The following is a 25,236-nucleotide window of genomic DNA, read 5'->3' as shown; positions in this document are numbered from 1 at the left end:
CCAGCTCCCTGCCTGTGGCTTGGGAAAGCAGTTGAGGATGGCACAAAGCCTTGGGACCCTGCACACATGTGGGAGACCCAAAAGAAGTTCCTGGATCCTGGCTTCAGATTGGCTCAGCCCTGGCCACTGTGGCCATCTGGGGAGTGAAATAGCAGATGAAAAATCTTTCTTCTCTTTTCTCTGTAACTCTGCCTTTAAATAAAAATAAATATATTTTTTAAGAAAGAAAAGTCAGAGTTATAGAGAAGACAGGGAAAGACAGACAGACACATATGGAATATAAAGATATGAAGCACAGTGCTGCAAGTAGCAGCTTACCCCACTGCCGCAGGATGTGAGCCTTAGCCATAAAGCCTTTCTGAGGTCATCCCAGGCTGGTTTCTTGGGGGTTTTCCCAGCTACATGGCTAGACTCAAACCCCGACTACATGGAAATCACAATATATGTGGTACAACCTTGGAGGGCATGCATCAGGACTGAGCCTCCTAAGCTGCTGATGCCTGTGCAATAGACAGCATGTTCAGATATACACAGGGTACATGGGAGCCAGCTTATCCAGGCCAGCAGTGGACATCAACTGCTTTGTTAGAGGAGGGAAAGCAGAATAGGTTGGACCACTCTCCTGGCCAAAGCTTTGCCATACGTTCCTGGGCCTAGGGATTTGGTCAGCCAATATGCCTTGGATTTTCTCAACCCTGGTACAATGAAGTCGACAATATCTCAGAACTATCAAAAGCACTCCAAAAACACCTTGGGAACACTCTTCCCCTTGTAGGATCTCTCAGGTGTCATCAAATGACTGTCCCCTATCCATGGGTGCCAGTGTAGTTTGACAGCAAGGAGTGGACCCCTCCCTTTCCCCACTGCAGACACAGGAGAAAAAAAAAACTGAAACATTTGTCCCTATCAACAACCTCCATACGTCAACCCGGCTCACCCTAAGCAGAGACCTACATGGCAGTATATCCCTCTCAACTATACAAACAGTTTTAAAAAAGAGCACCTTGTACATGTCTTTGTAAGTTTGGATGGCTTCTGTTAAGTCAGCTAACAGGGCATGTGTCTTGGTTCAGGAGCATTTTTATGGTTTATGAGCAACACGCAATGCCTGTCATTTCCCTAAAGTACACTCATCTTCTACACACCCTCATCCATATATGAGTGTGTCAATTTCCTCAGAGTGCCACTAGAGCCCTCCTGTGGTTAACATTTGGTCCCAAAATATTAAAACAGAGAATTGCAGAAGCCAACAATTCATCAGCGTCGAGTCACTATCGCTGGGAGTAGCAGGATGAAATCCTGTCCCTTCTTTACTTACTCCATCTATCTGTGGTGCACTTGCTGCCTGGCAGTCAGGCACATGGGAGCCGTGCTGGCTGTAAGATCAACTGCTGTGGTTTCACAGGGATTACGTTCCAGGAATCTTTATTTCTTTCCATAAGGTTCCAAGGCTCAAGTAGCAAGTCTACAGCCTTGGAAGAAGAGATGACTTCTGGTCTATGTGGCCACGCTGAAGGGGCAACAGGAAAATATACAGCATGTGTAGGGTTTGGTGTCCATGGCTCTGTAACCCCAATGCGAAGGGGAGGGACTGTTCACCAGTGTTGGGGTTTTGGCTTTTTTAAAAAAAATATTCCTTTATTTATTTGGAAGACAGAGCAACACAGAGGGAGAGGCATAGAATCTTTCATTTGCTGGTTTACTGCTCAAAAGCCTGTAATAGTAAGGTCTGGGTCAGGCCAAAGCCAGCAGCAAAGAACTCCATTTGGGTCTCTCATGTGGGTGGCCAGGCATCCGAGTGCTTGGTTTATCTTCTGCTGCCTTTCCAGATATTTTAGCTGGATTAGAAGTATAGCAGCCAGCATCTGAAATGATGCTTTGATATGAGATGTCCAAGTTGCAAACTGGCTTAATCCACTGTGCCACAACACTGACCTACTAAATTTTTAATTTTTAAACACAAGGGCATATTTCAAATCCACGGAGACCAACACACAAAGGCATTCACTGCAGCCTTACAGCAGTGAAAACCAGGAGACAACACCAAGGGTCTTTTTCTACCCTGTACAGCAACTGGATTCAGCTGGGTTACAGGCTCTGGAGGAGACAAGCAAAGAGCCAGTTGGGGAGCAGCACATTGTAGAATGACTCAAGATGACCCACAATGAGGCCTGCACAAGGCGAAGAGCAAAGCCTCCAGAAGTACCTTCTGTGTGTCCTTTCCCTGCACAGCACAGTCACTAGGCTGTGCAGGAAGTGCCTGAAGATCAGCCTACGTTGGGGGAACTGTTTCCTGTTAAGAAGCCAAACCTGGTTATGTTATAGACTGTCACTCCTAAGGGACACAGAGGTACCAGCTCCTTCCTCTTTCCTTAACTCCTTCAGCCTTGAATGACCTCCAGGGCAAGAGGCAAGCTTATCCTATCTGCAACATACAGAGGGGGGGAGGAAGCGGGAACACACTCACCTGGCTGGGTGGAACCATAGATCGGAAGGGCATATTTCCTGGCTTTGGTTTCATCATAAACAAAGGATTCTGCTCATTACTCAGAGGCGGCATCTGCTGGGGAAGGTAAGCCATGAGGCCTGGCTTGCTCTGGCTGCAGCTGGGGCCGCCCTGCCCGCAGTCTGCCTTGTAGTGAGAGAGGGGCTTCGTGTTGCCATAGTCCAGCACTGAGCCCTGGCTAGGCACTGAGTTCTGATTCAAGCTGTTTGGTGGCTGGTGACTCAGCAGGCTTACATGGTTGGGCTGCAGGTAGGGGCCTCCAGGCCGCGGGGAGCTCTTGCTCATCAGGAGCAGTTTGGGGTTGGGGAAGTCTTGTTTATAGCTGGGAGGGCTGGCAGGCTTTTCCATGGGATAAGCAACATCTAAAGGACTGTGGGAGGGCCCTGCCTGCGGCCACGTGGACATCTGGCCTGGGGCTGGAGCCTGAGTGGCCTGTTGCGGGTTCGGGAGCATCTGTTCCCGCTTCTGTTTAGCAGCGATCTGCTGGAGTTGATGGGCAGATGAGAGCTCCGAGGCCCCTCCTGGCCCCTGGCCAGGCAACACCACGCCTGCCAGGGCCCTCTGTGCATTCTGGGCCTGGGCTGATGCCGGCATCAGGTTTGGGCTGGGGTTGTCTGTCCCGGGCTGCCCAGAGGTGTGGAACAGAGTCTGGGAGCCTCCGAGGCTGGAGGCATCTGTGCTTACGGGGGCAGACGAAGGCCCCAGGAAGGTCTGTCCTGCAGACCCAGCCCTCACTTGCTGAGAGCCTAGCTCTTCCTCCTCGAAGGGTGCCGACGAGAATTCTGTCTTAATGCTGATGTCCTGGGCCAGGGCAGCCTGAGTGGCAGAAGTGGAAGACTCCGGGTCCTTCTTCTCCTCGAAGTCCTCATTGAACAGGTCCTTCATGTCCTCGTCGGGCACAGACCTGTTGAGCTCCTCGATCAGCTCCTTCCATTCCTGCTCGTTGAGGTTGAGGTCAGGCATGAGGTTGTTCTGTGATATGGCACCCCCGGCCCCAGAGATCATGCAGGGCAGATCGTCTACAGGCTCCTGCTTCAGCTCTTTTCCCAGGCTCAGAGGAAATGCCTCGCTGGGGTTGCTGCCTCCGTTCAGGTGAAGGCTCGTGTCAGCCAAACACTTCTTGTTGATGGAGTCCAGCCCCATGGAGTGCTTCCCGCTGGCCGGCACAGCATCACCCCCAGGGGGCTTGTCAGGCTGGCCCAGAGGGGAGGAGGGGGGCAGTCCATTGGCAGAGACGGCAACGCCCAGGGGGGGCTCCCGGCGGGTCTTCTTGTGCCCGGGAAAAAGATCTCCATAACCGTTCTGCTGGTCTCCGTTCTGTGGGGAGGCAGCGCTGTCAAGGTTCCTCTTCACCGTGTCGTGGAGATGCTAGAAGACATCACAAAGGGTGACTCAGTTACACATAGCCTGTAGTGCTAACCTGCGGGCTCTGCCTGCCCCTGCGAACACACCCCCACTCCCCTCAACAGTTCCATGCCTGGAAGCCACACCCAGCTCGTCTGTGTCCCTAGACTGGCAGTGGGCTCTTCAGGCTATGTTGAGCCTGATGCTACACACCAAACTTACATACAGCCTCACTTGCTAACGTGGCAGTATGGGTAGGTGTTTCTGAACAGATGGCTGTTGAGCCGTTGCCCTCACAGGCCTGGTCTAGCTGTCCTGAGAGCAGACTGCTTGGGTTTTACCTCTTAGGCACATGCCCTTTCATTCTTCTGCAATGCAGGAAGCAACACAAGACCCTCACCTGAAGCCGAGCAGATGCGTCCACCTGGTTGTGGACTCCCAACTACAAGCAAAATAAACCTATTCTCTATAAATGACACAGGCTCAGGTATTTTGTCACAGCAAGGGAGATGGACTGAGACATGGCAGCAATATTCTCAGAGTCGAGCCACAGGACACACGTGCAGCTGTGAGGTCATCGCTGGAAACCTAAATTCTGATTACCTGAACCTGGCCATTTCCCCCAACTCTCCATTTGTAGAAATCAGCAAACTCCTTGCATGGAGACCGGGTTGGCTAGAACTCACACCTGCCTATCACAGTCTTTTCTGAGGTTCCCGTAGGCACCACCTCAAGGGCTACCCCTCCACTGGAACTTGTGTTCAGCGCTCTCCTCAGGCCCCCCTCTCCCTGGGCAAGGAGGCTTCCTCCCAGCTCACCAGGCTCTAGCCTTTCAGCTTCTGGTCCTTTCCTCTCCATAAATTCCTGAGTGTCTTCCAACCCCTACCCGTATTGTCTAACCTCCCAAGCCTCATCACTGCTCAACAAGAGCATCCAGTTAAAAACACCCAACTCTGCAGTGGCATTACTGTCCTCCATGGCTCCTCGCCCCACTCCACTGGAGGGACTGGCTAACTTCATGAAGAGTCTACTGGTGATAGGGATGGCACAGTGGGGAGCACAAATAGAATCAGGTAGTCCCTGTTCTTCAATGCCTTGCAGGCTTCTCAAACACAGGCCAGCCCAGATTGGCCACAAGGCAATGGAGTGCCTATGAAGGTGAGTGGCAGTTCTGTGACAATGAGGACATGAGAGTGGACAGGCAGGACAGAGCAGCAACCCCACCAGTCAGAACCCAGCTCCCCCAATGTGCTCAACCTCACACACTCACCACTGCTTCTTTCCCGCTTACATTTTTGTTTATTCCCCATCCTTAATACCACCCTGCCTCCCAAGAATCCTAAGCATGGGTGTGATATGAAAACAGGTTCCAAGCTTAGGCTCCTAGTATTCTGTCTGGATCCCCAAAGAATGCCAAATGCCTTCTGCTGGTTGCAGGGGTGCACCCTGACCTGGGATTCCTTCTGTCACCCTCTCTCTCACCTGCGTGTCTTGCTCAGGGCACAGCTCTCAGATAAAACTAACCACTGGACACCAAGGAGAACCATCTTCTAACCTCAAAATCCCCACTCTTAATGTTCCCATTCTTTCCCCACCCATCTCAAAATTGTCTCATTTCTTCTTCTTCTATTTTTTTTTTAAAGAGAAGACAGGAAACAGCTGGGAAGGCCCTAATCATGAGGCTTTGCTATATCATTTAATGTTTACATATATAATTTATTTGTATTGGAAAGGCAGATCAGATTTACAGGGAGGAGAGACAATGAGAAAGACTTTCCCATCTACCGGTTTACTCTGCAAATGGTTTCAATGGCTGAAGCTGACCAATCTGAAGCCAGGAGCATCTGCCGGGTTTCCCACGCAGGTGCAGAGTCCCAAGGCTTTGGGCATCCTTTTACTTTCTCAGGTTATAAGCAAGGAGTTGGGTGGGATGTGCAGCAGCCTGGACATGAACCAGCATCCATATAGGATCCCGGCACATGCAAGGTAAGGATTTAAGCACTGAGCCATTGGGCCCAAATGCCTCATTTCTTAACTGTTAAATCTGATGGTTGTGCATTCCGTAAATTCCAACTGTTCTGCATTTCTCTAAATCCATATATGGGTTCTTGAATTGGCCTGCAAAACAAACAACCCCAAAATGGGAGTACAGGGCAGAGGTAAGCTGCACAGTTCCGGGTCTTCAAGAACCCAGCTCCCAGTTTGCAGTTGCTGGCCTCTCACTAGGATTCTCTGCTCCCCACTGCCACCCAGGGGCTGGTGGAGAGAAAGATCCACACTTCTAAAATGCACCCGTTACAAAATCTGTTTCTTTGAGATAACTTTCAAATCCAACTGATCAGAAGAAGTAAAAAACAAGGTGTTGCTACTTCCTGGATCATTTTCCTATTATTTTCTCTTTTTTTGCACAGCACCAGGTCTGGGCTGTCTAAGAACCCAGATGGGAAAGAGTGCAGGCCCTCGGATGAGTCAGCTGGCTGTCTAGATTAGTAACAAAATCTTCCTTTGTCCTAACAATTGTAACAACTGCCACTCCCTCTTCCAATATCCACACACAAACAGCTGCAAACACGTTTCAAAGCAAGGATTCAACTTTATAATGTAGGCCGTTTTTAGCTAAAAGAAACACCAGGCTTTTTCTAAACTACTCAGAAAATGTAACTGGAACGATGCAGGCAGGCTGGGGAGTGTAGGATGTGGTACCCTGGCAGATTTTATGCCGTGAGCATTTGTAGGCATGTCTGACATGCATAGGGCACTTCAGGGTAAGCAAAGATGAGTAAGCCCTGATCTAATCCTCAGGAATTTACAGCACAGACAGGAAAACCACGCCAACAGGTTAAAAGTTAGGGGCTGTAAAGTGATAAGGGAGCTTGAAGATCCCCTGCCCCCCGCCCCCAGCCTGCTGGAACCCCCCAGGAGAACCCTTTTCTGGGCTGCAGAGTGGTGCTGGCTCACCATGCAGGCCTTGCCCCCCACGGTCAGTGTCATGCTTACTCTGGGAGAGGGGATCTAGGCTCTTTTGCCACTCAAACACAGCTGAATAGGCACCTCATGTGATCACTCAATCACAGTGTCTGTCTGTCTCTATACTAGGTGTCTAAGGAGAGCAGCCTCAGCTTCCCCCTGTGTCTTCAATTATCCACTGCTGCAACCCCAGAGTGCTCTGTGGTCAAACCCACCAAAAACAAGCCAATCAACTCCTGGCACTCTACCTCTCTGAGCTGGCACAAGTGGCTGTGGAACACAGGAACAGTCCTGCCAGTGCCTCCTGTCTCTCTTCACAGGAACTCTTAACACTGAACATGACACTCAGAGGAAACTTAAGAGGGGCCTGGGGCCCAGTGTGATAGCATAGTAGTTAAAGTCCTTGCCTTACACATGCCGGGATCTCATACTGGCATGGGTTCTAATCCCGGCAGTTCCACTTTCCATCCAGCTCCCTGCTTGTGGCCTGGGAAAGCAGTGGAGGACGGCCCAAAGCCTTGGGACTCTGCACCTGTTTGGGAGACCCAGAAGAATCTCCTGGCCTGACTTTGGATAGGTGCAGCTCCAGTCATTGCGGCCACTTGGGGAGTGAACCATCTGACGGAAGATGTTCCCCTCTGTCTCTCTTCCTCTCTGTACATTTGACTTTCCAATAAAAATAAATAAATCTTAAAAAAAAAAAAAAGAAGAAGAGGGACTTGGATGCAGGACTATCCACACCCTGGTTACTGGGCTTTACACTGCTCAAAGTGTCCCTCCTGCCCAAAACACTTCTTCCCTCTGATCTCTCTAGGGATGACTCATCTGTTAAGTCACCCACCTGTCATCTTACTGTGGTTACCCGCTACCTTATTTCCTGGTTGATACCTCCCAGAAGTGCCCACCTGATGGTCCTGGCACCTTTATTAGCACGAAGAGCAGAGACTGTGGGAGTACACAGTGCCAATACTTACCTGTAACTCAATGCCCACCCCTATGCCGCCCACCTCTGCAGGTCCACACACATAGTGTAGAAGTTGTCCAACTGAGGCCAAGCCAGCTGCTTCCAGCTCTGCTATTCTTTCCTCTGTTTCTGTCTCAAAGGTCACTATGAGTCACCAAGCCATGTAAGGCAGAAATGAGGGTCGTCTGTGCCCCCGCCTTTGTTCCTGTTAACCAAGCAGTACCATGTTCCATTAAGTCTACCACCCTAGCATTTACTGAAATCACCTACTTTTCTTTCACCAAAACTGATCTCCCTTCACTGGAATTATTTTTCTATGCTAAAGGCAATTTTTAAAAGTTTTCATTTTATCTGAAAGGCAGAGACAGAGGACAGAAGCAGAGCCTCCACTTGCTGGTTCACTCCCTAAATGTTCACAATAGCAAAGGTTGGAAAGGCTCAAGCCATGAGCCTGGAACCAAATCCAGGTCTCCCACCTGAGTGCCAGGGTCCCAAGTTCTTAAGCCATCATCTGTTGCCTCCCAGGGTGAGAATTAGCAAGAATCTAGAATCGAAGTGGAGTAAGTGGAACTCTAACCAGGCACAGCATCCCATATTGAATTGTGGTACCAAACACCCAGCTCCTTAAACCTGATTTTGCTGCCACCCCACCCACCAGCCCTGCACATTCAGTATGAGGGGTGGTATGGGAAGTGAGTCTGAGCATAATCCTGTCCTCCAAAGCCCTTCAATAGCTCCTGGCTGCTCTCAGTCTCTAGTCCTGAGCTAGTCTCTCATTCCTGCGTCCTCCAGGCACTAGTCCAGCAGAACACTCCACCAGCTCGGCAGCCACACCCATGCTGCACTCAACTCACCCCAGTGAAAAGTATAGGGTGGAGCACAGAAAACCAGGACTCCTGCATTTAATATCAGCAACTTCAATCAAACTCCAAGCCACTCTCCCCTTTCCCATGAGCTCTGCCCGCTCTCTGATGTTCACTTGGGAACCCTGATGTTGCTGGAACAGACCCTCTCCTCAACCATTTCCACACAGCATTCAGAGTTTCAATGATTTGAGAAAACAAACAATACATACAACAAACAGCAACTTGATACTTTGCTAAGGTTCAAGCACTGTGGGGACATTCCACTGATTCCCACTGATTTACCCCCGGTTAATTCAGGATCTCAGCTCACCTTCCAAAGCACCCTGAAGAGGAATGTGCTTGGAGACTGCCTCAGCGGCAGGCCAGTCATGAGTCAGCATCTTAAAGTGCACTCCATGCCTAGGAAGACACAGGAGACCACAATGGCATCCTTGCCCCAGAAACAAGCTGGGCTACCATGAAACCCTACCAGCCAGGGCCAAAACCGACTCTTTGTAAAACATTTAAAGGAAAACAAGTCTCAGAACCAGTAACTGCCTGTGACTAGAACTCCCAATAGCCTGGCATAATCCCTGAGCCACAGTGCAGCAGCAGCCCAGGAGGGAGAGCACCCAAACTCCCACTGGTCGAGGCCCCTTGGCATAGCCCCAAGACGATGAAAGCTCCAGTGCAGCAAGTCGCCCACAAAAATTTGCTCTGAAAGATTTATTTGATTTTTATTGGAAAGGCAGACTTAACAAAGGAGAAACAGAAAGAGTTTCTGTCTGCCGGTTCACTCCCTAAGTGGCTGAAATGGCTGGAGCTGATCTGATCTGAAGTGAGGAGCTTCTTACAGATCTCCTAGGTGCTTGCAGGGTCCCAAGGCTTTGGGCCATCCTCTATTGCCTTTCCTGGCCATAAGCCGGGAGTTAGATGGGAAGTGGAGCAGCTGCAACACGAACTGGTGCTGGTGCTTGAAGGTGGAGGATTTGCCAATTAAGCCATCATGCCAGCTCCTAAGTTTTTCCCTTTGTCCCTCCCTGTCAACTGGACAACATAACAAGCCTGAGACATCACTTTTCAGTACATAAAAATACTCCATGAGGAAGGCAAGATGGCGTGTTAAGATAGGGTGTAGACACGTTTGAGATGTTGGAGAATCAGACAAAGAGCAGATTACAGGAAAAGGCAGAGTTCAGGCAGCTGGCAGAGGGGTACCTGGAGATCCCCTGGACGTGCAGAGGAAACGGTAACAGTGGAGCGGTTTTGCAGTGAACAAAAAACGCACCAGCAGCCGGGAAATGGTGATCTGAACACCAGTGATAGCCAGGGATCCAGAGACGGGTGTAGCTTGGCTCCTGTGACAGCCAGGTGGGAGCTTGGGTTTGCGTAGAGAGCTCAGGAGGCAAATGCAGTCTGAGATCTGCCAATCCAGCTGAATAGTTTGGCCCAGCAATGAGCGGAGAAAGAGAGGCAGATTTCACAGGGCAGACCAGTGGCACGATGGGACTGACAGCTCAGAGATTGGGTGCCATCTTATGATTTGAGAAAACAGGGGGGCAATGAGTGCAGAGTTGAGGGGACGGCCCAGAATGGGTTCATTTCTGACTGCTAGCATGGAGCTGATCCCATGGGGAGGGCAGTGCCAGCTTTGTGTCCTGCAGGGTCTGTGTGGTCCCCAGATGTGAAAATCAGCAGCTCTGATGCTCTAGCAGTGCCCTGTCAGGTACCATCTTGTGTAGTGGGGCAGAGTGCAGATTACAAGGGAGGGCCTATAGTGGGCTTATTTCTAGCTAATCAAATAAAGCTGAGCCCACAGGGAAAGCAGCACCAGCCTCATATCCTGTAGGGTCTGTGTGGTTCCTGCATCTGACAGCCAACCGCTGTGGATCTATGTTGATGCCCTGCAGGGCGCCATCTTGCAGAGCGGGGCAAGAGCTCAGAGATTAGGAGAAGCAGTGGTAAAATGTACATGCACTAGGTGCAGCTTAGAAGTCATTTTCACAGGATCAGGCACTGTTAGACTGAAGGGAAGACAGCTGAGCTGCCCAAGAGCTAAGCTGGGAACAAAATCACTTCCAGCTTAGAACACTGCACAGGCTCCTCAGAAAAAATAGTTCCATTGTGGCACTCTACAGACTCCACCCAAAATAACTCCAGGTGGCACTCAGACTTAATGGCTAGCACATGTGGACAAGATCAGCGCTGCTGACAAACCAGTTATTTAGGACAGCTGGTGTCTTCCTAATTAGGGACACTAAACATAAAAACTGACCTGTAGACCTGTAGATGATATATCTTAGAAACCTGCATTAAGGAGAAGAATCTGCCAACCGGAATTGCAATGCCAAAAGTAAAAGAAGAGACAGAGGCACAGTGAATGTTACTGAAAACTCTCCTGCAAAGGAGCAAGGAGCAAAAGACTCTACCACCCTTATAGTTAACTGAGGAAGACAATGAAAACTATGGGGGACAAAGAATTCAGAGAACTCATTATCAAGCTTCTGACCAATAATGAGAAGCACATAATACAGGAGTTGAAGGAGTTTAAGGAATTGGTCACACAGGGAATAAATCAAAGGCAGATATTTCAGAAGTTAAGAATACAAAACAAATTAAAACGACAGTGGAGAGTCTCCAAGATTGAATGAATGAAGCAAAAGAAAAAAATCTCAGAATTTCTTGTCACCAGGAGAAACAAATAAAAAGCTTGAAGCAGAGCTGGGTCAAGCTAAAAAAAGTATCCAAGAATTAAGATACGATTAGCCCGGCGGCTGCCAAAGATGGTGGAGGGGCAGGTCCTGGTGCTGGATGGCCGTGGCCATCATGGCCAAGCAGGTGCTGCTGGGCCGCAAGGTGGTTGTTGTACGCTGCGAGGGCATCAACAGCTCTGGCAATTTCTACAGAAATAAGCTGAAGTATCTGGCCGTCCTGCGCAAGCGAATGAACACCAACCCCTCCCAGGGACCCTACCACTTCCGAGCCCCCAGCTGCATATTCTGGCGGACCATGCGAGGCATGCTCCCCCACAAGACCACGTGTGGTCGGGCCGCCCTGGAGCGCCTCAAGATATCTGATGACATTCCACCACCCTACGACAAGAAAAAGCAGATGGTGGTGCCTGCAGCCCTCAAGGTCACGAGGAAGTTTGCCTACCTGGGACGCCTGGCTCACGAGGTTGGCTGGAAGTACCAGGCGGTGACGGCCACACTGGAGAAGAGGAAGGAAAAGGCCAAGATGCATTACCGCAAGCAGCAGCAGCTCATGAGGCTACGGAAACAGGCCGAAAAGAATGTGGAGAAGAAGATCAACAAGTTCACAGAGGTCCTCAAGACCCACAGCCTCCTGCTCTGAGTCCAATAAAGACTTTGTTGCACACACACACACACACAAAGATATGATTAAAAGGCCCAACATAAAAGTTATAGGAATTCCTGAAGGCGCAGAAAGAGAAGCTGGGATTAAAGGTGTATTCAATGAAATAATAAACGAAAACTTCCCTAATCTGGAGGAAGAATTGGGAAACAATACACAGGAGGGTCATAAAACTCCCAACAGAGCTGATCAAAAGTGAACTAAGACACATAATAATCAAGCTCTCCTCAGTTGAACATAAAGAAAAAATCCTTAAATGTGCACATGACAAAAATCAAGTGACCTATAGAGGAACCCCAATCAAACTCACAGCTGACCTCTCAGAGGAAACACTACAGGCCAGAAGAGAATGGAGTGACATATTCCAGATTTGAAAAGGGAAAAATTTTCAGCCCAGAATAATATATCCTGCAAAGCTCTCCTTTGCCTTTGAAAATGAAATAAAATTCTTCCACAGTAAAGAAAAACTCCAAGAATTTGCCTCTTCTAAACCTGCCCTGTGACACTTCAAGATGTACTCATGAAAGAGAAAAGGAATACCAATTAACAAAATCAAAGGCAAATGTGGAAAATATCCCACTAAAAGGCTAAAAGACTACACCAAACAACAACCCATTGTTAAATTGACAGGACCAAACTGTCACCTCTCCATACTAACACTGAATGTAAACGGTTAAACTCATCAATCAAATGCCATAGATTAGAGGAATGAATCAAAAAACAAAGCCCATTGGGCCGGCGTGATAGCGTAGTGGTTAAAGTGTTTGTCTTGCACATCTGGGATTCCATGTGGGTGCCAGTTTTAATCCCAGCAGCTCCATTTCCCATCCAGATCCCTACTTGTAGCCTGGAAAAGCAGTGGAGCACAGCTCAAAGCCTTGGGACCCCTCACCCACGTGGGAGACTCAGAAGTAGTTCCTGGCTCCTGGCTTTGGAAGATCTTTCTCTCCCTCCTCCTTTCTGTATATCTGACTTTCCAATAAAAATAAATAAATAAATCTTAAAAACACATCTCACCAACAAAGATCAGAGAAAACTGAAAGTGAAAGGATGGAAAAAGATATTCCAAGCAAATGGTAAGTAAAAATGTGCAGGTATAGCCATTCTTATATCAGATGATATAGACTTCGATATGAAAAACATTGAGATAAGGACACCACATGACCATCAAAGGATCCATTCAGCAAGAAGAAATCACCATAATAAATGTATATGTGCCAATTGCCAAGGCACCTAGCTATGTAAAAAATGGATCTAAATGGAGAAATAGATTCCAATACAAAAATAGTGGGTGACCTCAATATCCCATTTAACATAAATGGACAGATCGATGAGATTGAAATTCAGCATACAACATAACTCACCCAAACTCTAGAGCTAATGGATTTAGTTGATATCTACCAAATCTTTCATTCTACAGAGAATACACTTTTTGTTTTCATCAGTACATGGAACCTTCTCTAGAACTATCCATGTTATAGACCACATAAGCTTCAGCAAATTTTTTAAAAATTAGAAATTATACCATGCATATTCTCAGACCATCATGGAGTGAAGTTAGAGACCAAGAAGTCAAAACACCCAGGAAGACTTGCAAACACATGGAGATTGAACGATATGTTACTAAACGAGAGCTTCGAAACAACATATCATGATAAGAGGAAAGTTCATCTCAATTAGTGCTTATGTTAAGAAACTAAAAAAGCACCAAATAAATAGCTAACCTTACAGTTGAAGGAACTAGAAAGACAAAAGTAAAGCATCCCAAGATTAGTAGAAAAAAAGAAATAATCAAAGTAAGGGAGGGAATAGAACCAAGCGAATGGTACATAAGATCAATGAATCAACAAAATAGACTCCCCACTAGCTTGACCAATTTAAAAAAAAAAAAAGGAGGGAGAAGATATGCATCAATAGCATCAGAGATGAGAAAGGAAATATAACAACAGATACCTTGGACATACAGAGAATCATTAGGAACTATTACAAGCAACTATATGTGAACAAATCAGAAGACCTAGAAGAGATGGATAGATTTTTGCATACATATAGCCACCAAATTGAATCAAGAAGCAATGAACAATTTAATAGACCAATAACATGGACTGAGAATGAATTTGATAATTACAGCCCTCCCAACAAACAAAAGTCCTGGATCAGATGGCTTCACTGCTAAATTCTACCAAACATTTCAAGAGGAACTTACCAAAATCCTACACAAACTTTTGCAAACAACAGAATGGGAGGTAATTCTTGCAAACTCTATGAGGCCAATATCACTTTAATAACAAAGCCAGACACAGCAGAAAAAGAGAACTACAGACCGATATCCTTGATGAACATAGACGCAAAGATCCTCAACAAAATACTAGCCAACAGGATCCAACATCAGGCAGATCATTCACCCAGACCAGGTGGGATTCATCCCAGGCATGCAGGGATGGTTCAACATTCTTAAAATAAATGTGAAACATCACATTAACAAACTGAAAAATAAAAACAATATGATCATCTCAATAGATGCAGAGAAGGCATCTGATAAAATCCAACACCACTTTATGCTGAAAACCCTAAGCAACATAGGCATAAAAGGAACATAAAAGGGCCAAGTATGGTGGCCTAGTGGCTAAGGTCCTCACCTTGAACATGCCGGGATCCCATATGGGCACTAGTTCTAATCCTGGCAGCTCCACTTCCCATCCAGCTCTTTGCTTGTGGCCTGGCAAAGCAGTCAAGGCAGGCCCAAAGTTCTGGGACCCTGCACTGGTGTGGGAGACCCAGCAGAGGCTCCTGGCTTCAGATTGGCTCAGCTCCAGCTGTTGTAGCCGCTTGGGGAGTGAACCATTGGACAGAAGATCTTCCTCACTTTCTCTCCTCCTCTGTGTACATCTGACTTTGCAATAAAAAAAATATAAAGCTTAAAAAAATTAAAGGAATACAAATTGGAAACGAGGAACTGAAATTATCTCTATTTGCAGATGACATGATTCTCTACATAGGAGAACCAAAAGACTCAGTCAAGAGACTATTGGAACTCATAAGAGACTTTGGCAGAGTAGCAGGATACAAAATTAATGAACACAAATCAATGGCACTAGTGTACACAAATAATTCCATGGCTGAGAAAGAAATTTTAAGTACAGTCCCCTTTAAAACAGCAGAAAGGAATCTTAAATATCAAGAAATTTAGCTAGCCAAATATGTGGAAGATCTCTATGATGAAAACTATAAAACATTTTAAAAGGAAATAGAAGACAACATTGAAAAATGGAGAAACTTACCATGTTCCTGGACTGGCAGGATCAACATCATCAAAATGACCATACTACCAACAGTACTTTATTTATATATTCAACGCAATCCCAATCAAAATCCCAACAACATTCCTTTCAGAAACAGAAAAGATGATACAAAGGTTCATCTGGAATCACAGAAGACCACGAATAGCCAAAGCTATCCTGAAAAATAAAAATTAAACTGAAGGAATCACAATTCCAGACCTTAAGACATACTACAGAGCAGTGGTGATCAAAATAATCCGTTACTGGTACAGAAACAGAGAAGATGATCAATGGAACAGAATAGAAACACCAGAGGGAGCCCACACATGTAGCCAACTATCTTTGACAAAACTGAAAACAATCTAGGTAAAAAGCCTGGTCTTCAAAAATGCTTGGGACAACTGGATAGCAGTGTGCAGAATTAAGACTGAGACCCGCACCTGTCACATTATACAAAAATCAGCTCTAAATGGTTCAAGGACCTAAATCTACACCCAGAAACCATCAAACTATTAAAGGAAAACATAGGAAGCACTCTCCAAGAAATAGGAATGGGGAAAGACTTCTTAGAAAAGACACCAAAAGCAAAGGCAATCAAAGTCAAAATGAACAAATGGAACTGCATCAAACTAAGAAACTTCTGTACAGCAAAGGAAACAACAAAGTGAAGACGCAACCAACAGAATGGGAGAAAATTTTTGCATACTGCACAAGTGATAGGGGACAGGTGCGGGTCCAGGATTTGCACAGAGCTTCAGAAACCCAGGAACAGTAAAACAAACAAAAAACCCTGTGAAAAAAATGGGCAAAGGAAACGAACATTTTTCAAAAGAACAGATTCAAATGGCTAACAGACAGGAAAAAGTGCTCAAGCTCCTTGTCAGGGAGGCACAAATGAAAACCACACTGAGGTTCCACTTAACTCCAGTGAGACTGGCCTACATTCAGAACTCTACTAACAACACCTGCTGGCTTGGATGTGAGGAGAATGGTACCCTTCTTCACTGCTGGTGGGAGTGTAGGCTAGTACAACCACTGTGGAAATCAGTGTGGAGAGTGCTTGGAGAATCGGAAATAAATCTGCCATATGACCCAGCTATCCCACTGCTAGGAATATGAAATGAAATCTGCACATGAGAAGGGGATCTGCAAGCCTATATTTACAGCAGCATAAATCTATAATAGCAAAGACGTGGAAACAATCCAGATGTGCGTCCAAAGAAGAGTGATTAAAGAAACTGGTACATCTACTCTATGGAATATTACTCAGCCATTAAAAAGAATGAAATTATACCACTTGCAACTAGATGATTCCAACTAGAGATCATTACGCTCAGTGAAATGAGTCAATCCAAAACCGACAAAGTCCAAATGTTCTAATATAAGGAAACCATCATGCAAACTGCTTCTGTGTTTTCCTTTCGTTACTCATGTGCTGGTTACTCAGTGGTGCGTTTTTTTCAACTCCATGGTGCTGTAATTTTGTTGTTGTTTTAACTTCATACCTGTTGTTGACCTTATTTTGTGGCTTCTCATTTAAGGGAATGTATAGTGATGGAGTAATAGAGACTACCATATCCAGATGTGAAGATACAATGCAATATGCATCCCTACTTCCAAATCAAAGATGGACTCCCAATGAAATTGTTGGACATATCTAGACAATGGGATGCTGGATTGTCTGACGCTGTCTGTACCAGATGCGTCAGAGCATAATTAAACAGACTAATGGAATTATGACTTCTAATAAAGGTCTATACTATTGTAACAATATGGGGGAATCAGTGGGAAGATGGGAATTTGGCGGGGGGGATATCAGACTACGGAATTGCACCATAAAATTCAAAATAAAAATTCACCCGACAACCCAGCAGTATTCAAATTCACCTGCATCTTCAAACATAAACAACCCCGTTATTATGGAAGATCTACACACACAGAGATCAGAACAAGCTCAATCACCAAAGCCAGAGCCTGCTTATTTTCTGGCTAGCCTAAGAAACACATATTTTTTTCCTTAAACACTTCTCTAAAACATAAAAGCTCTTTAAAAAATAGCCACAACATCATTACTACACATTAAAAAAAAAAATCGGGTCTGGTGCCGTGGCCTAGCAGCTAAAGTCCTTGCTTTGAATGCGCCAGCATCCCATATGGGTGCCGGTTCTAATCCCGGCAGCTCCACTTCCTATCCAGCTCCCTGCTTGTGGCCTGGGAAGGCAGTGGAGGACGGCCCAAAGCCTTGGGACCCTGCACCCATGTAGGAGACCTGGAGGAAGTTCCTGGCTCCTGGCTTCAGATCAGTGCAGCACCGGCTGTTGTGGTCACTTGGGGAGTGAATCATCGGACAGAAGATCTTCCTCTCTGTCTCTCCTCCTCTCTGTATATCTTTGTGATAAAAATAAATAAATCTTAAAAAAAAAAGAGGGAGGATGTTTAGTCTAACAGTTAACTTCTGGGTTTGAGAACCAGTTCAGCCCCATCTTCAGCTTCTTGATAGTGCAAACCCTGGGAAGAGTGCCGATGGCTATAGTAGCTGGGTTCCTACGACCCACAAGGGAAACTCAGGTGAAGGCAGCTACTGGCTCTGGTCCCAGTCTAGCCTTGCTTACTGCAAGCATCTGGGCAATGAGCCAGTTGATACGAGCTCTGTCACTTTCCCCCTCTAACAAACAAATAGCAAGTATAAATTGAAAGATAAAAAAATTAGAAACGGGCCCGGCGGCGTGGCCTAGAGGCTAAAGTCCTTGCCTTGAACACGCCAGGATCCCATATGGGAGCTGGTTCTAATCCCGGCAGCTCCACTTCCCATCCAGCTTCCTGCTTGTGGCCTGGGAAAGCGGTTGAGGACGGCCCAAAGCTTTGGCACCCTGCACCCACGTGGGAGACCCGGAAGAAGTTCCTGGCTCCTGGCTTCGGATCAGCATAGCATTGGCTGTTGTGCTTACTTGGGGAGTGAATCATCAGACAGAAGATCTTCCTCTCTGTCTCTCCTCCTCCTCTCAGTATATTTGACTTTACAATAAATAAATAAATCTTCAAAAAATAAAATCAGGAACATGCCAGATGAGTGGTGACCTCAGGCTGAAGTGAATGGGAAGTTGGCTGATGATGGCCAAGACATGTATGATTTCCCTTTGGCATGAGGAAAACGTTCCACACTTGGGCTTGGCATGGTGAGCTAGTGGTCCTCGCCTTGAATGCACCAAGATCCCATATGGGCGCCAGTTCTAATCCCGGCAGCTCCACTTCCCATCCAGCTCCCTGCTTGTGGCCTGGGAAAGCAGCAGAGTACAACCCAAAGCCTTGGGACCCTGCACCCACATGGGAGACCTGGAAGAAGTTCCAAGTTCCTGGCTTTGGATCGGCTCAACTCTGGCCACTGCAGCCACCTGAGGAGTGAACCAGCAGATGGAAGATCTTTCTGTCTCTCCTTCTCTCTGTGAATTTGATCTGCCTTTCCAATTAAAAAATAAATTAATCAATAAAAAAGTTTCTCACATGGGAAGCAAGAACTCAATCACATGAGCCATCCCCACTGCCTGCCAGGGTCTGCAAACAGTAGAGAGCTGGAGCCAGGAGCCAGAACTCCAGGAGCTGCAGTCAGGTGATCCAGTGTGGACTCGCGCATCCCATACTTTCCATCTTTTAATCCCCAGCCTATTCTACCCTTTAGCACAGTGGACAGCCATAACCGTTTGCATATTTAGCTGCATGTGCTCACAGGCAAAGTACTTAACATGTAGAACAGTGTTGGTTCCTCATTTAGGAGTGGGTGGAAGGTGAGGGCAGGTTGGAGAGGCGAAGTTACAACTACTGCCTAAGGTGGCTGTGAAGCACTTCACAACCATGAACTGGGCATCTGCTAACTTCTCACTGTCTGGATTACCCTCTCCCTTCACTTCTCAGTGTTTCCACACATGGTTCTCTGGCACACTCACCCAGGCCACTGGCTGGATTCTTTTCCAGCTGCACCCCCTTCACAGGGCACTGAGCAACTCCTGTCTTCTCTGAAGGGTTTCCTCCCTCAACATCCACACATTCTCTCTGGATCTGCTTTTACCTCCAAGGTCATTCCTGGCAGGCTGTCCTTTCACAGACAGGTTCCTTTCAGGATGGCAGGGTCACTTCCCCAGGACATCTCTCTGCACACCCGGGGACAATGTGGCACAGGGCAGGATACAAGCATCCACTGGCTATAATTTCCTAAATTGTGATCTCTCACGCTCAACGTACACACTCAGCTGTTAACTGGTCTCTTGGCCTTCGAGCCAGAGGAGCATACTACAACCTGCCTCTTGCTCTCATTCTCCTCAGTGCAGGCCTGGCTCAGTCCTTGACCTCTTGGGTGACTGTCCCTTTCTTACAAACTCCTTATTATCTCACTGAACTTTCAAGATCCACTGGGAGCTGTTTGAACCAGCCACTCTCTGGGCCCTGGGGAAACAGCAGGAAGCAACATAGGCAGAACTCTGCCCCCCAGGGCCAGCAGCAAAGTACTTTCTAGACAGCACCAAGAGGAAGTTTGTGGGGCTTCTAATTTTAAATGACACTCGTGCAAGGCCTCTGAGGGTGAAGTGTGCTCTCGAACCTTAGGAGACCAGAGGGAGCCATGCTAACACTGTTGGAAGACCCAGGCTGAGACAACAACACACAGGTCTGGGCAAGAGCCTGGTGGGAGCTGATCATCAGTGAGGTGGCCGATGGCTGGAACACAGCAGGCAGGGAAGAGTGTGAAGATACAGTGACAGAGGAAAGACAGATGGGAGGGACAAATGTGACAGACTGCAACTTGAGTGAGTAGGGAAGTGTGTGCAGGCATCTGAGTGGAGGGACAAGATCAACAGGGACAGAGAGCAGACTGGAAGAGGGCAGCCACCAACAGGAACAAGGAGGAGGCAGCAATCCAGGTCAAAGAAATGAGGACTTGGACCAGAAAGTGGTAGAGCTGATGAGATGGTACTACATTCTATAGCTGAAAAGCGGCAGGGGAAGTTAGACGGCAGGGTTGGCAGGGTGTCTGCGAGGGGAGTGTTCCGAGCAGCTCATGTGGTTAGGGCAGAGTGAGATTCAACAGGCAGCAGTAGGGGCCACATCCATCTGCCTGAAGGGGCACTGTGTTAGGAGAGGTAGGCAGAGAGGTGGTTCTGTTCATCCAGAAAACTCTGCAAGCAACAACATGCAACAGTACAGCATGCAGGGCCTACCAAGTCCCACTCCATGTCCAGAGGGGCTGCAGTTTGCCATAGCTCTCCACCGTGACACCTAAAACCATACCACACATGTGGCTTACCTCTGGTGTTTGTCTGCCAGCTCAGGCACAGGGAACACCCTCATTCACCTCTATCCTTCCAGCACCAGACTTGATTAACTAACAGGAAACTGACCCCCTACATTCAGCCTCTGCTCAGCCACTTCCCCACTGACTGACTTTCAGGATGTGTTCAGCAATAAGCTGGTTCCCAAGTAGAATAGCTGGGACTTAAATCAAACACTCCAATACAGGATGTGGCATCCTAAGTGGCAACTGAACCGGTGCTAGATATCTACCTTGGCAGTCATTCACTAAGCACTGTTCCAGGCAGAACCACCTTGCAATGCAGACACTGTTGCCTCCATTTCACAAAGAAGAAAACCAAGCTTAGTGAGAGCAAGTAGAGGCAAGAGCAGACAGTAAAGGCACGTGTGGTTCACGTGTCAGCACGTGTTTGTGAATACGCAGTGACAGCCAATTAGGTCTTCTTCCCCCTCTCCCCCAAAAACTGTATTTAATCATTTGAAAAGCAGAGTCACAGAGAGAGAGAGAGAGGGAACTTTTCCATTTGTTGGTGTATTCTCTACACAGCTGCCACAGCCAAGGCTGTGTCAGGCTGAATCCATCCAGGCCTCTCACATGGGGACAGGGGCCCAAGCACTAACTCCACCTCCTGCTGCTTTCCCAGGCCCATCAGCTGGGAGCAGGATTCCCAGCAGGGATGCTCCTCAGCTTCATGGTTCCAGGTGGGCAGACTGGCACAGTGGGTACCGTGACTCAAAAAGGCTGCACATATGTACCCAAGTTGTACCATAAAACCCAGGAAATGATTTGTAAACATTCTTTAACTAAAAAAGTTAACCAAAAGTCAACGACCAAAGTGCAGAAGGGCTATACTCATTTGGGCTAAAAGGGGCACTCAGAGGCAAGCTGTGAGGGAGACTCCCACGCAGCAGTCTGGCACCCACAGGACACCTGAGAGGAATCTCCACAGGGACTGTGCTCTGCGCCCTTGTGGACTGAGTACTGCATCACTCAGCTGCCTGGCCAAAGCCACCACTGGTGCCTACAAGACTATATCCAACTCCTCAGCACTCCCTAGCATGGCAGGGGTTCTCCTGAGAGTTCAGTCAGCTGCCACACCCCTGCTGGGAGGCTGGGACTGTGTTCCAGTTGTTACACCCAGGTTCAGTCCTGCTGACCAGCACACCAGGAGACAGCCGTTACGAACCCAGCATGGGAGGCCCTGTGACCCTGGGGAGACTCAGAGGGAGCTTTGCCTCCTGGCTTCAGCCTGGCACAGCCCTGCTGACCTGCACACCATGAGGCAACAGGCAGGACTCCAGCATGGGAGGCCCTGTGACCTTGGGGAGACCCAAAAGGATTTTTAAGCTCCTGGTTCCAGCCTAGCGCAGCCTTGGTTATTGTAAGCATGTGGTGCGAACCTACAGATGGAAGATCTCTTTCAAATGAAAACATCCTGTCTATTTTTCCATGTCGGCATCTCTGGAGCCTAGTCTCTTCCTCTGGCTCCACAGTTCTCTGCATTTTATTGTCCCTTTTATCATGTTTGAACATACGTACATGGTAAGTCTCCTTACTCCTTAATTGGTCTCCTTACTGCCAGCCCTTCTCTACCCATCCTCATTTATTCTGTCCTCCACACCACTGCAAAGACAGTAGCTAATAAACAAATTAATCACCATCATTACTTAAATCTTTTATGTGACTCTCCACAGAACATGGGATCAAGTGCTAGTTCCTTGTTGTGGGATTTTATGGTTGGTTTTTGGTCAACTTGAATAGGTCGCAGGATGCCCAGATCTTTGTTTGGCTCATTGTGACTCTAAGAAAATCTGTGAGGGGTCCCTGAATAAATTAAAAACTGAACAGTCCTGCCAGATCCGAATGGATTTCCTAAGACACTGGGGACCTGAACAGAACAGACAAACTAGAATCTGCCCACCTAGAGCTGGGAGCTGCATGGGGACCACACCACAGCCCCTCCAGCTTGACAACTGTAGACTAGGGACTCATCACTCTGGAGAACCACAGTTGCCACTTCCTTGAATGTAATCAAGAACATACATGGGAATTTCTGGAGCTGTCCCCTGGAATCCACAGACTGCTTCAGGACTGGCACAGATAACAAAATCCTCAGATGCTTGAGTTGGGGGATGACGTTATGGCAGGTCACATTAACCCACCATATGAGATAACATTTGTTCAAGTCTGGCTGCTCCACTTTGGATCCAGTGCCCTGTTAATCACCCCGGGAAAGCAATGGAAGACATTCCAAGCATCTGGGTACCTGCCAGCCACATGGGAGAGACCTGGATGGAGTTCCAGCCTCCTGGCTTCAAGTCTTGCCCATTCCTGGCAATTGTGGCCATTTGGAGAATGAATCAACAAACAGAAGATCTCTGTTTTTCCCCCTTTTAACTCTACCTCTCAAATAAACAAAATAAATCTTAAACCAAAACAGAAAAGTGCTATATTTGCATAGAACCCATGCATAACCTCTCATATTTTAAAATCTCACCCTAGATAACCTACAATACCTAAGTAGTTATACTGTATTGTGTAGGGAACATTGAATAGGCAAATAAACAAACAACACAAAAAACAACCAACAAGTCTATTATACATGTTTAATACAGGTGCAACTTTTTCCCCCAGGTACTTCTACCCTGTAGTTAGCTGACTCATGGATGCACACTGAGCCAACTGGGGGTGTATACACTCCACTGGTTGTTTCCCAGGAGAATTTTTACACATTATCAGGGCTTTTATGCTTTGGAATGCTTAACTCTTCAGGTTTATTATTTATCTCACACTAGAATTTCCATTTTGTATGCAAAAAGTGCCTTGCATACATACACAAGTAATAATATAAAATGTAGTAACAGTGTAAAATGTAATAACACCACACCTCCAGTAGTCAAGTTAACAAACAATGGCCTCAGCAACTTAGAGCTTTGGCATTCAAAACATGGCTCTAGGACCAGCAGAACTGGCGACACCCTGAAGGTTAAACACGTCAGTCTCAGCCTCCCTACCTCGCTTAAAGTCTGTATGTTAGTAATATGCTAGGCAAACACACACACACACACACACACACCAATATAATTTGACAAGCCTCCTTAAAATCTCTGATTTTGGGCCAGCATAGTAACCTAGTAGTCAGTCTTCACTTTTGCATGCTCCAGGATCCCATATTAGCACCAGTTTGTGTCCTTGCTGCTCTACTTTCCATCCAGCTCCCTGCCTGTGGCCTGGGAAAGCAGCAGGGGACAGCCCAAACTCTTGGGATTCTGCACCTACGTGGGAGACCCAGAAGAAGCTCTTGGCTTCTTGCTTTGGATCAGCTTAGTTGTGGCCACTTGGGGAGTGAACCAGCAGAAAGATCTTTCTCTCTGTATATCTGCCTTTCCAATTAAAATGAATAAATCTTAAAAAACAAGTCCCTAATCCCTTCTCTGTACTTCTCCCAGACTTAACCAAGAAGTTGATTTTATCTTAACGGCTTCACTACTTTACCACATTTTATCTAAGATTTTTATTAATTTTTATTGGAAAGGCAGACACACAGGAGACAGAGAAAGCTTCTGTCCTCTGGTTTGCTCCCTAAGTGTCCACAACAGATGGAGCTGAGCCAATCTGAAGCCAGGAACCATGAGCTTCTTCCAGGTCTTCCACACAGGTGCAGGTATCCCAAGGCATTGGGCTGTCTGCCTGCTTTCCCAGGCCACAAACCGGGAGCTGGATCCCATGTGGGATCCCTGTGCACACAAGGCAAGGACTCCAGCCACTAGGCTACCACGTGGAGCCCAGCATAACCTTAAAAAAACATATTTACAGAGAGAAGCAGAGACAGAGACAAAGATCTTTCATCCACTGGTTTATCCTCAAAATGGCCACGATAGCCAGAACTGAGCTGATCCAAAGCCAGGAGCCAGGAGCTTCTTCCCTGTGGGTATAGGGTCCCTAGGCTTTGTGCCACCCTCTGTTGCTTTCTCAGGGCACAAAGAGAGTTGGATGCGAACTGCAGCAGCCGGGACACAAACCAGGGTGTATATGGGATGCTGCACTTGGAGGTGGAGGATTAGCCAGTTGGAAACAGCTCTGCTCACCAACACGGGAGAAGTAACTGAAAATCTCCAAGACAGATGAAATGCACAACCGTGACTCCAGATTGCCATTCAGGATGCAATGTGCTGTAGGGCATGAAAACCACCCCACCTATGCCATGAAGCTGACACCCAGGCAGAGCCTCCCCTACTCCAATTCCCATTGTCCCTGGTTGTACCAAAAAATAAACAACCAGCAAATGATTTCACCTTAGAAAAAAATCATTTACACTTAAAAAGAAAAATGGGATGAGGTGGGCTTCTGTACCTCTTAAAAATATTTCTAGAGCTACTAAAAAAATAAGATAGTGAACAAATATGTTCCTCTGGATTGTACAAGAAGGGAGATAGGACCACCGATAACACACAGTGTGTGCATTAATCAGCCTTGGCTTTGCTGTCTTCTGCTTCGCCAGAGGCTGGACTCCCCTCATTTTTACCATCTCTGTCTTCCACAGGCACATATTCTTTGCTTTCTTGGCTGGCCACCTCAGTCTGTTTGCCCTCTGCTTGAACTTTTTGTCCGATGACTTATCCTTGTTGGCTGCCTTCTTGGGCTTCATATCCACC

The 25,236-nt window shown here is 47.1% G+C and overlaps 1 protein-coding gene and 2 pseudogenes across 1 annotated transcript in view; 2 read left to right on the top strand and 1 right to left on the bottom strand.

Moving 5' to 3' along the window:
- LOC121166446 overlaps window positions 1-25,236 on the top strand; it is a 1,182,205-nt pseudogene that overhangs the window by 439,062 nt on the left and 717,907 nt on the right.
- LOC121166430 (mastermind-like protein 1) overlaps window positions 1-25,236 on the bottom strand; it is a 44,869-nt gene that overhangs the window by 7,109 nt on the left and 12,524 nt on the right. The window contains exon 2 of the mRNA XM_040995527.1: window positions 2,468-3,874. Coding sequence (XP_040851461.1) covers window positions 2,468-3,874 — 1,407 coding nt within the window. The remainder of the gene's footprint in view (window positions 1-2,467; window positions 3,875-25,236) is intronic.
- LOC121166449 lies at window positions 11,410-11,993 on the top strand (annotated as a pseudogene).

The sequence above is a fragment of the Ochotona curzoniae genome, unplaced genomic scaffold, assembly GCF_017591425.1.
Source record: "Ochotona curzoniae isolate NIBS_2020 unplaced genomic scaffold, NIBS_Ocur_1.0 patch14, whole genome shotgun sequence".
NCBI classification, from domain to species: domain Eukaryota; kingdom Metazoa; phylum Chordata; class Mammalia; order Lagomorpha; family Ochotonidae; genus Ochotona; species Ochotona curzoniae.
This window is presented reverse-complemented; position numbering and strand designations above follow the sequence as displayed.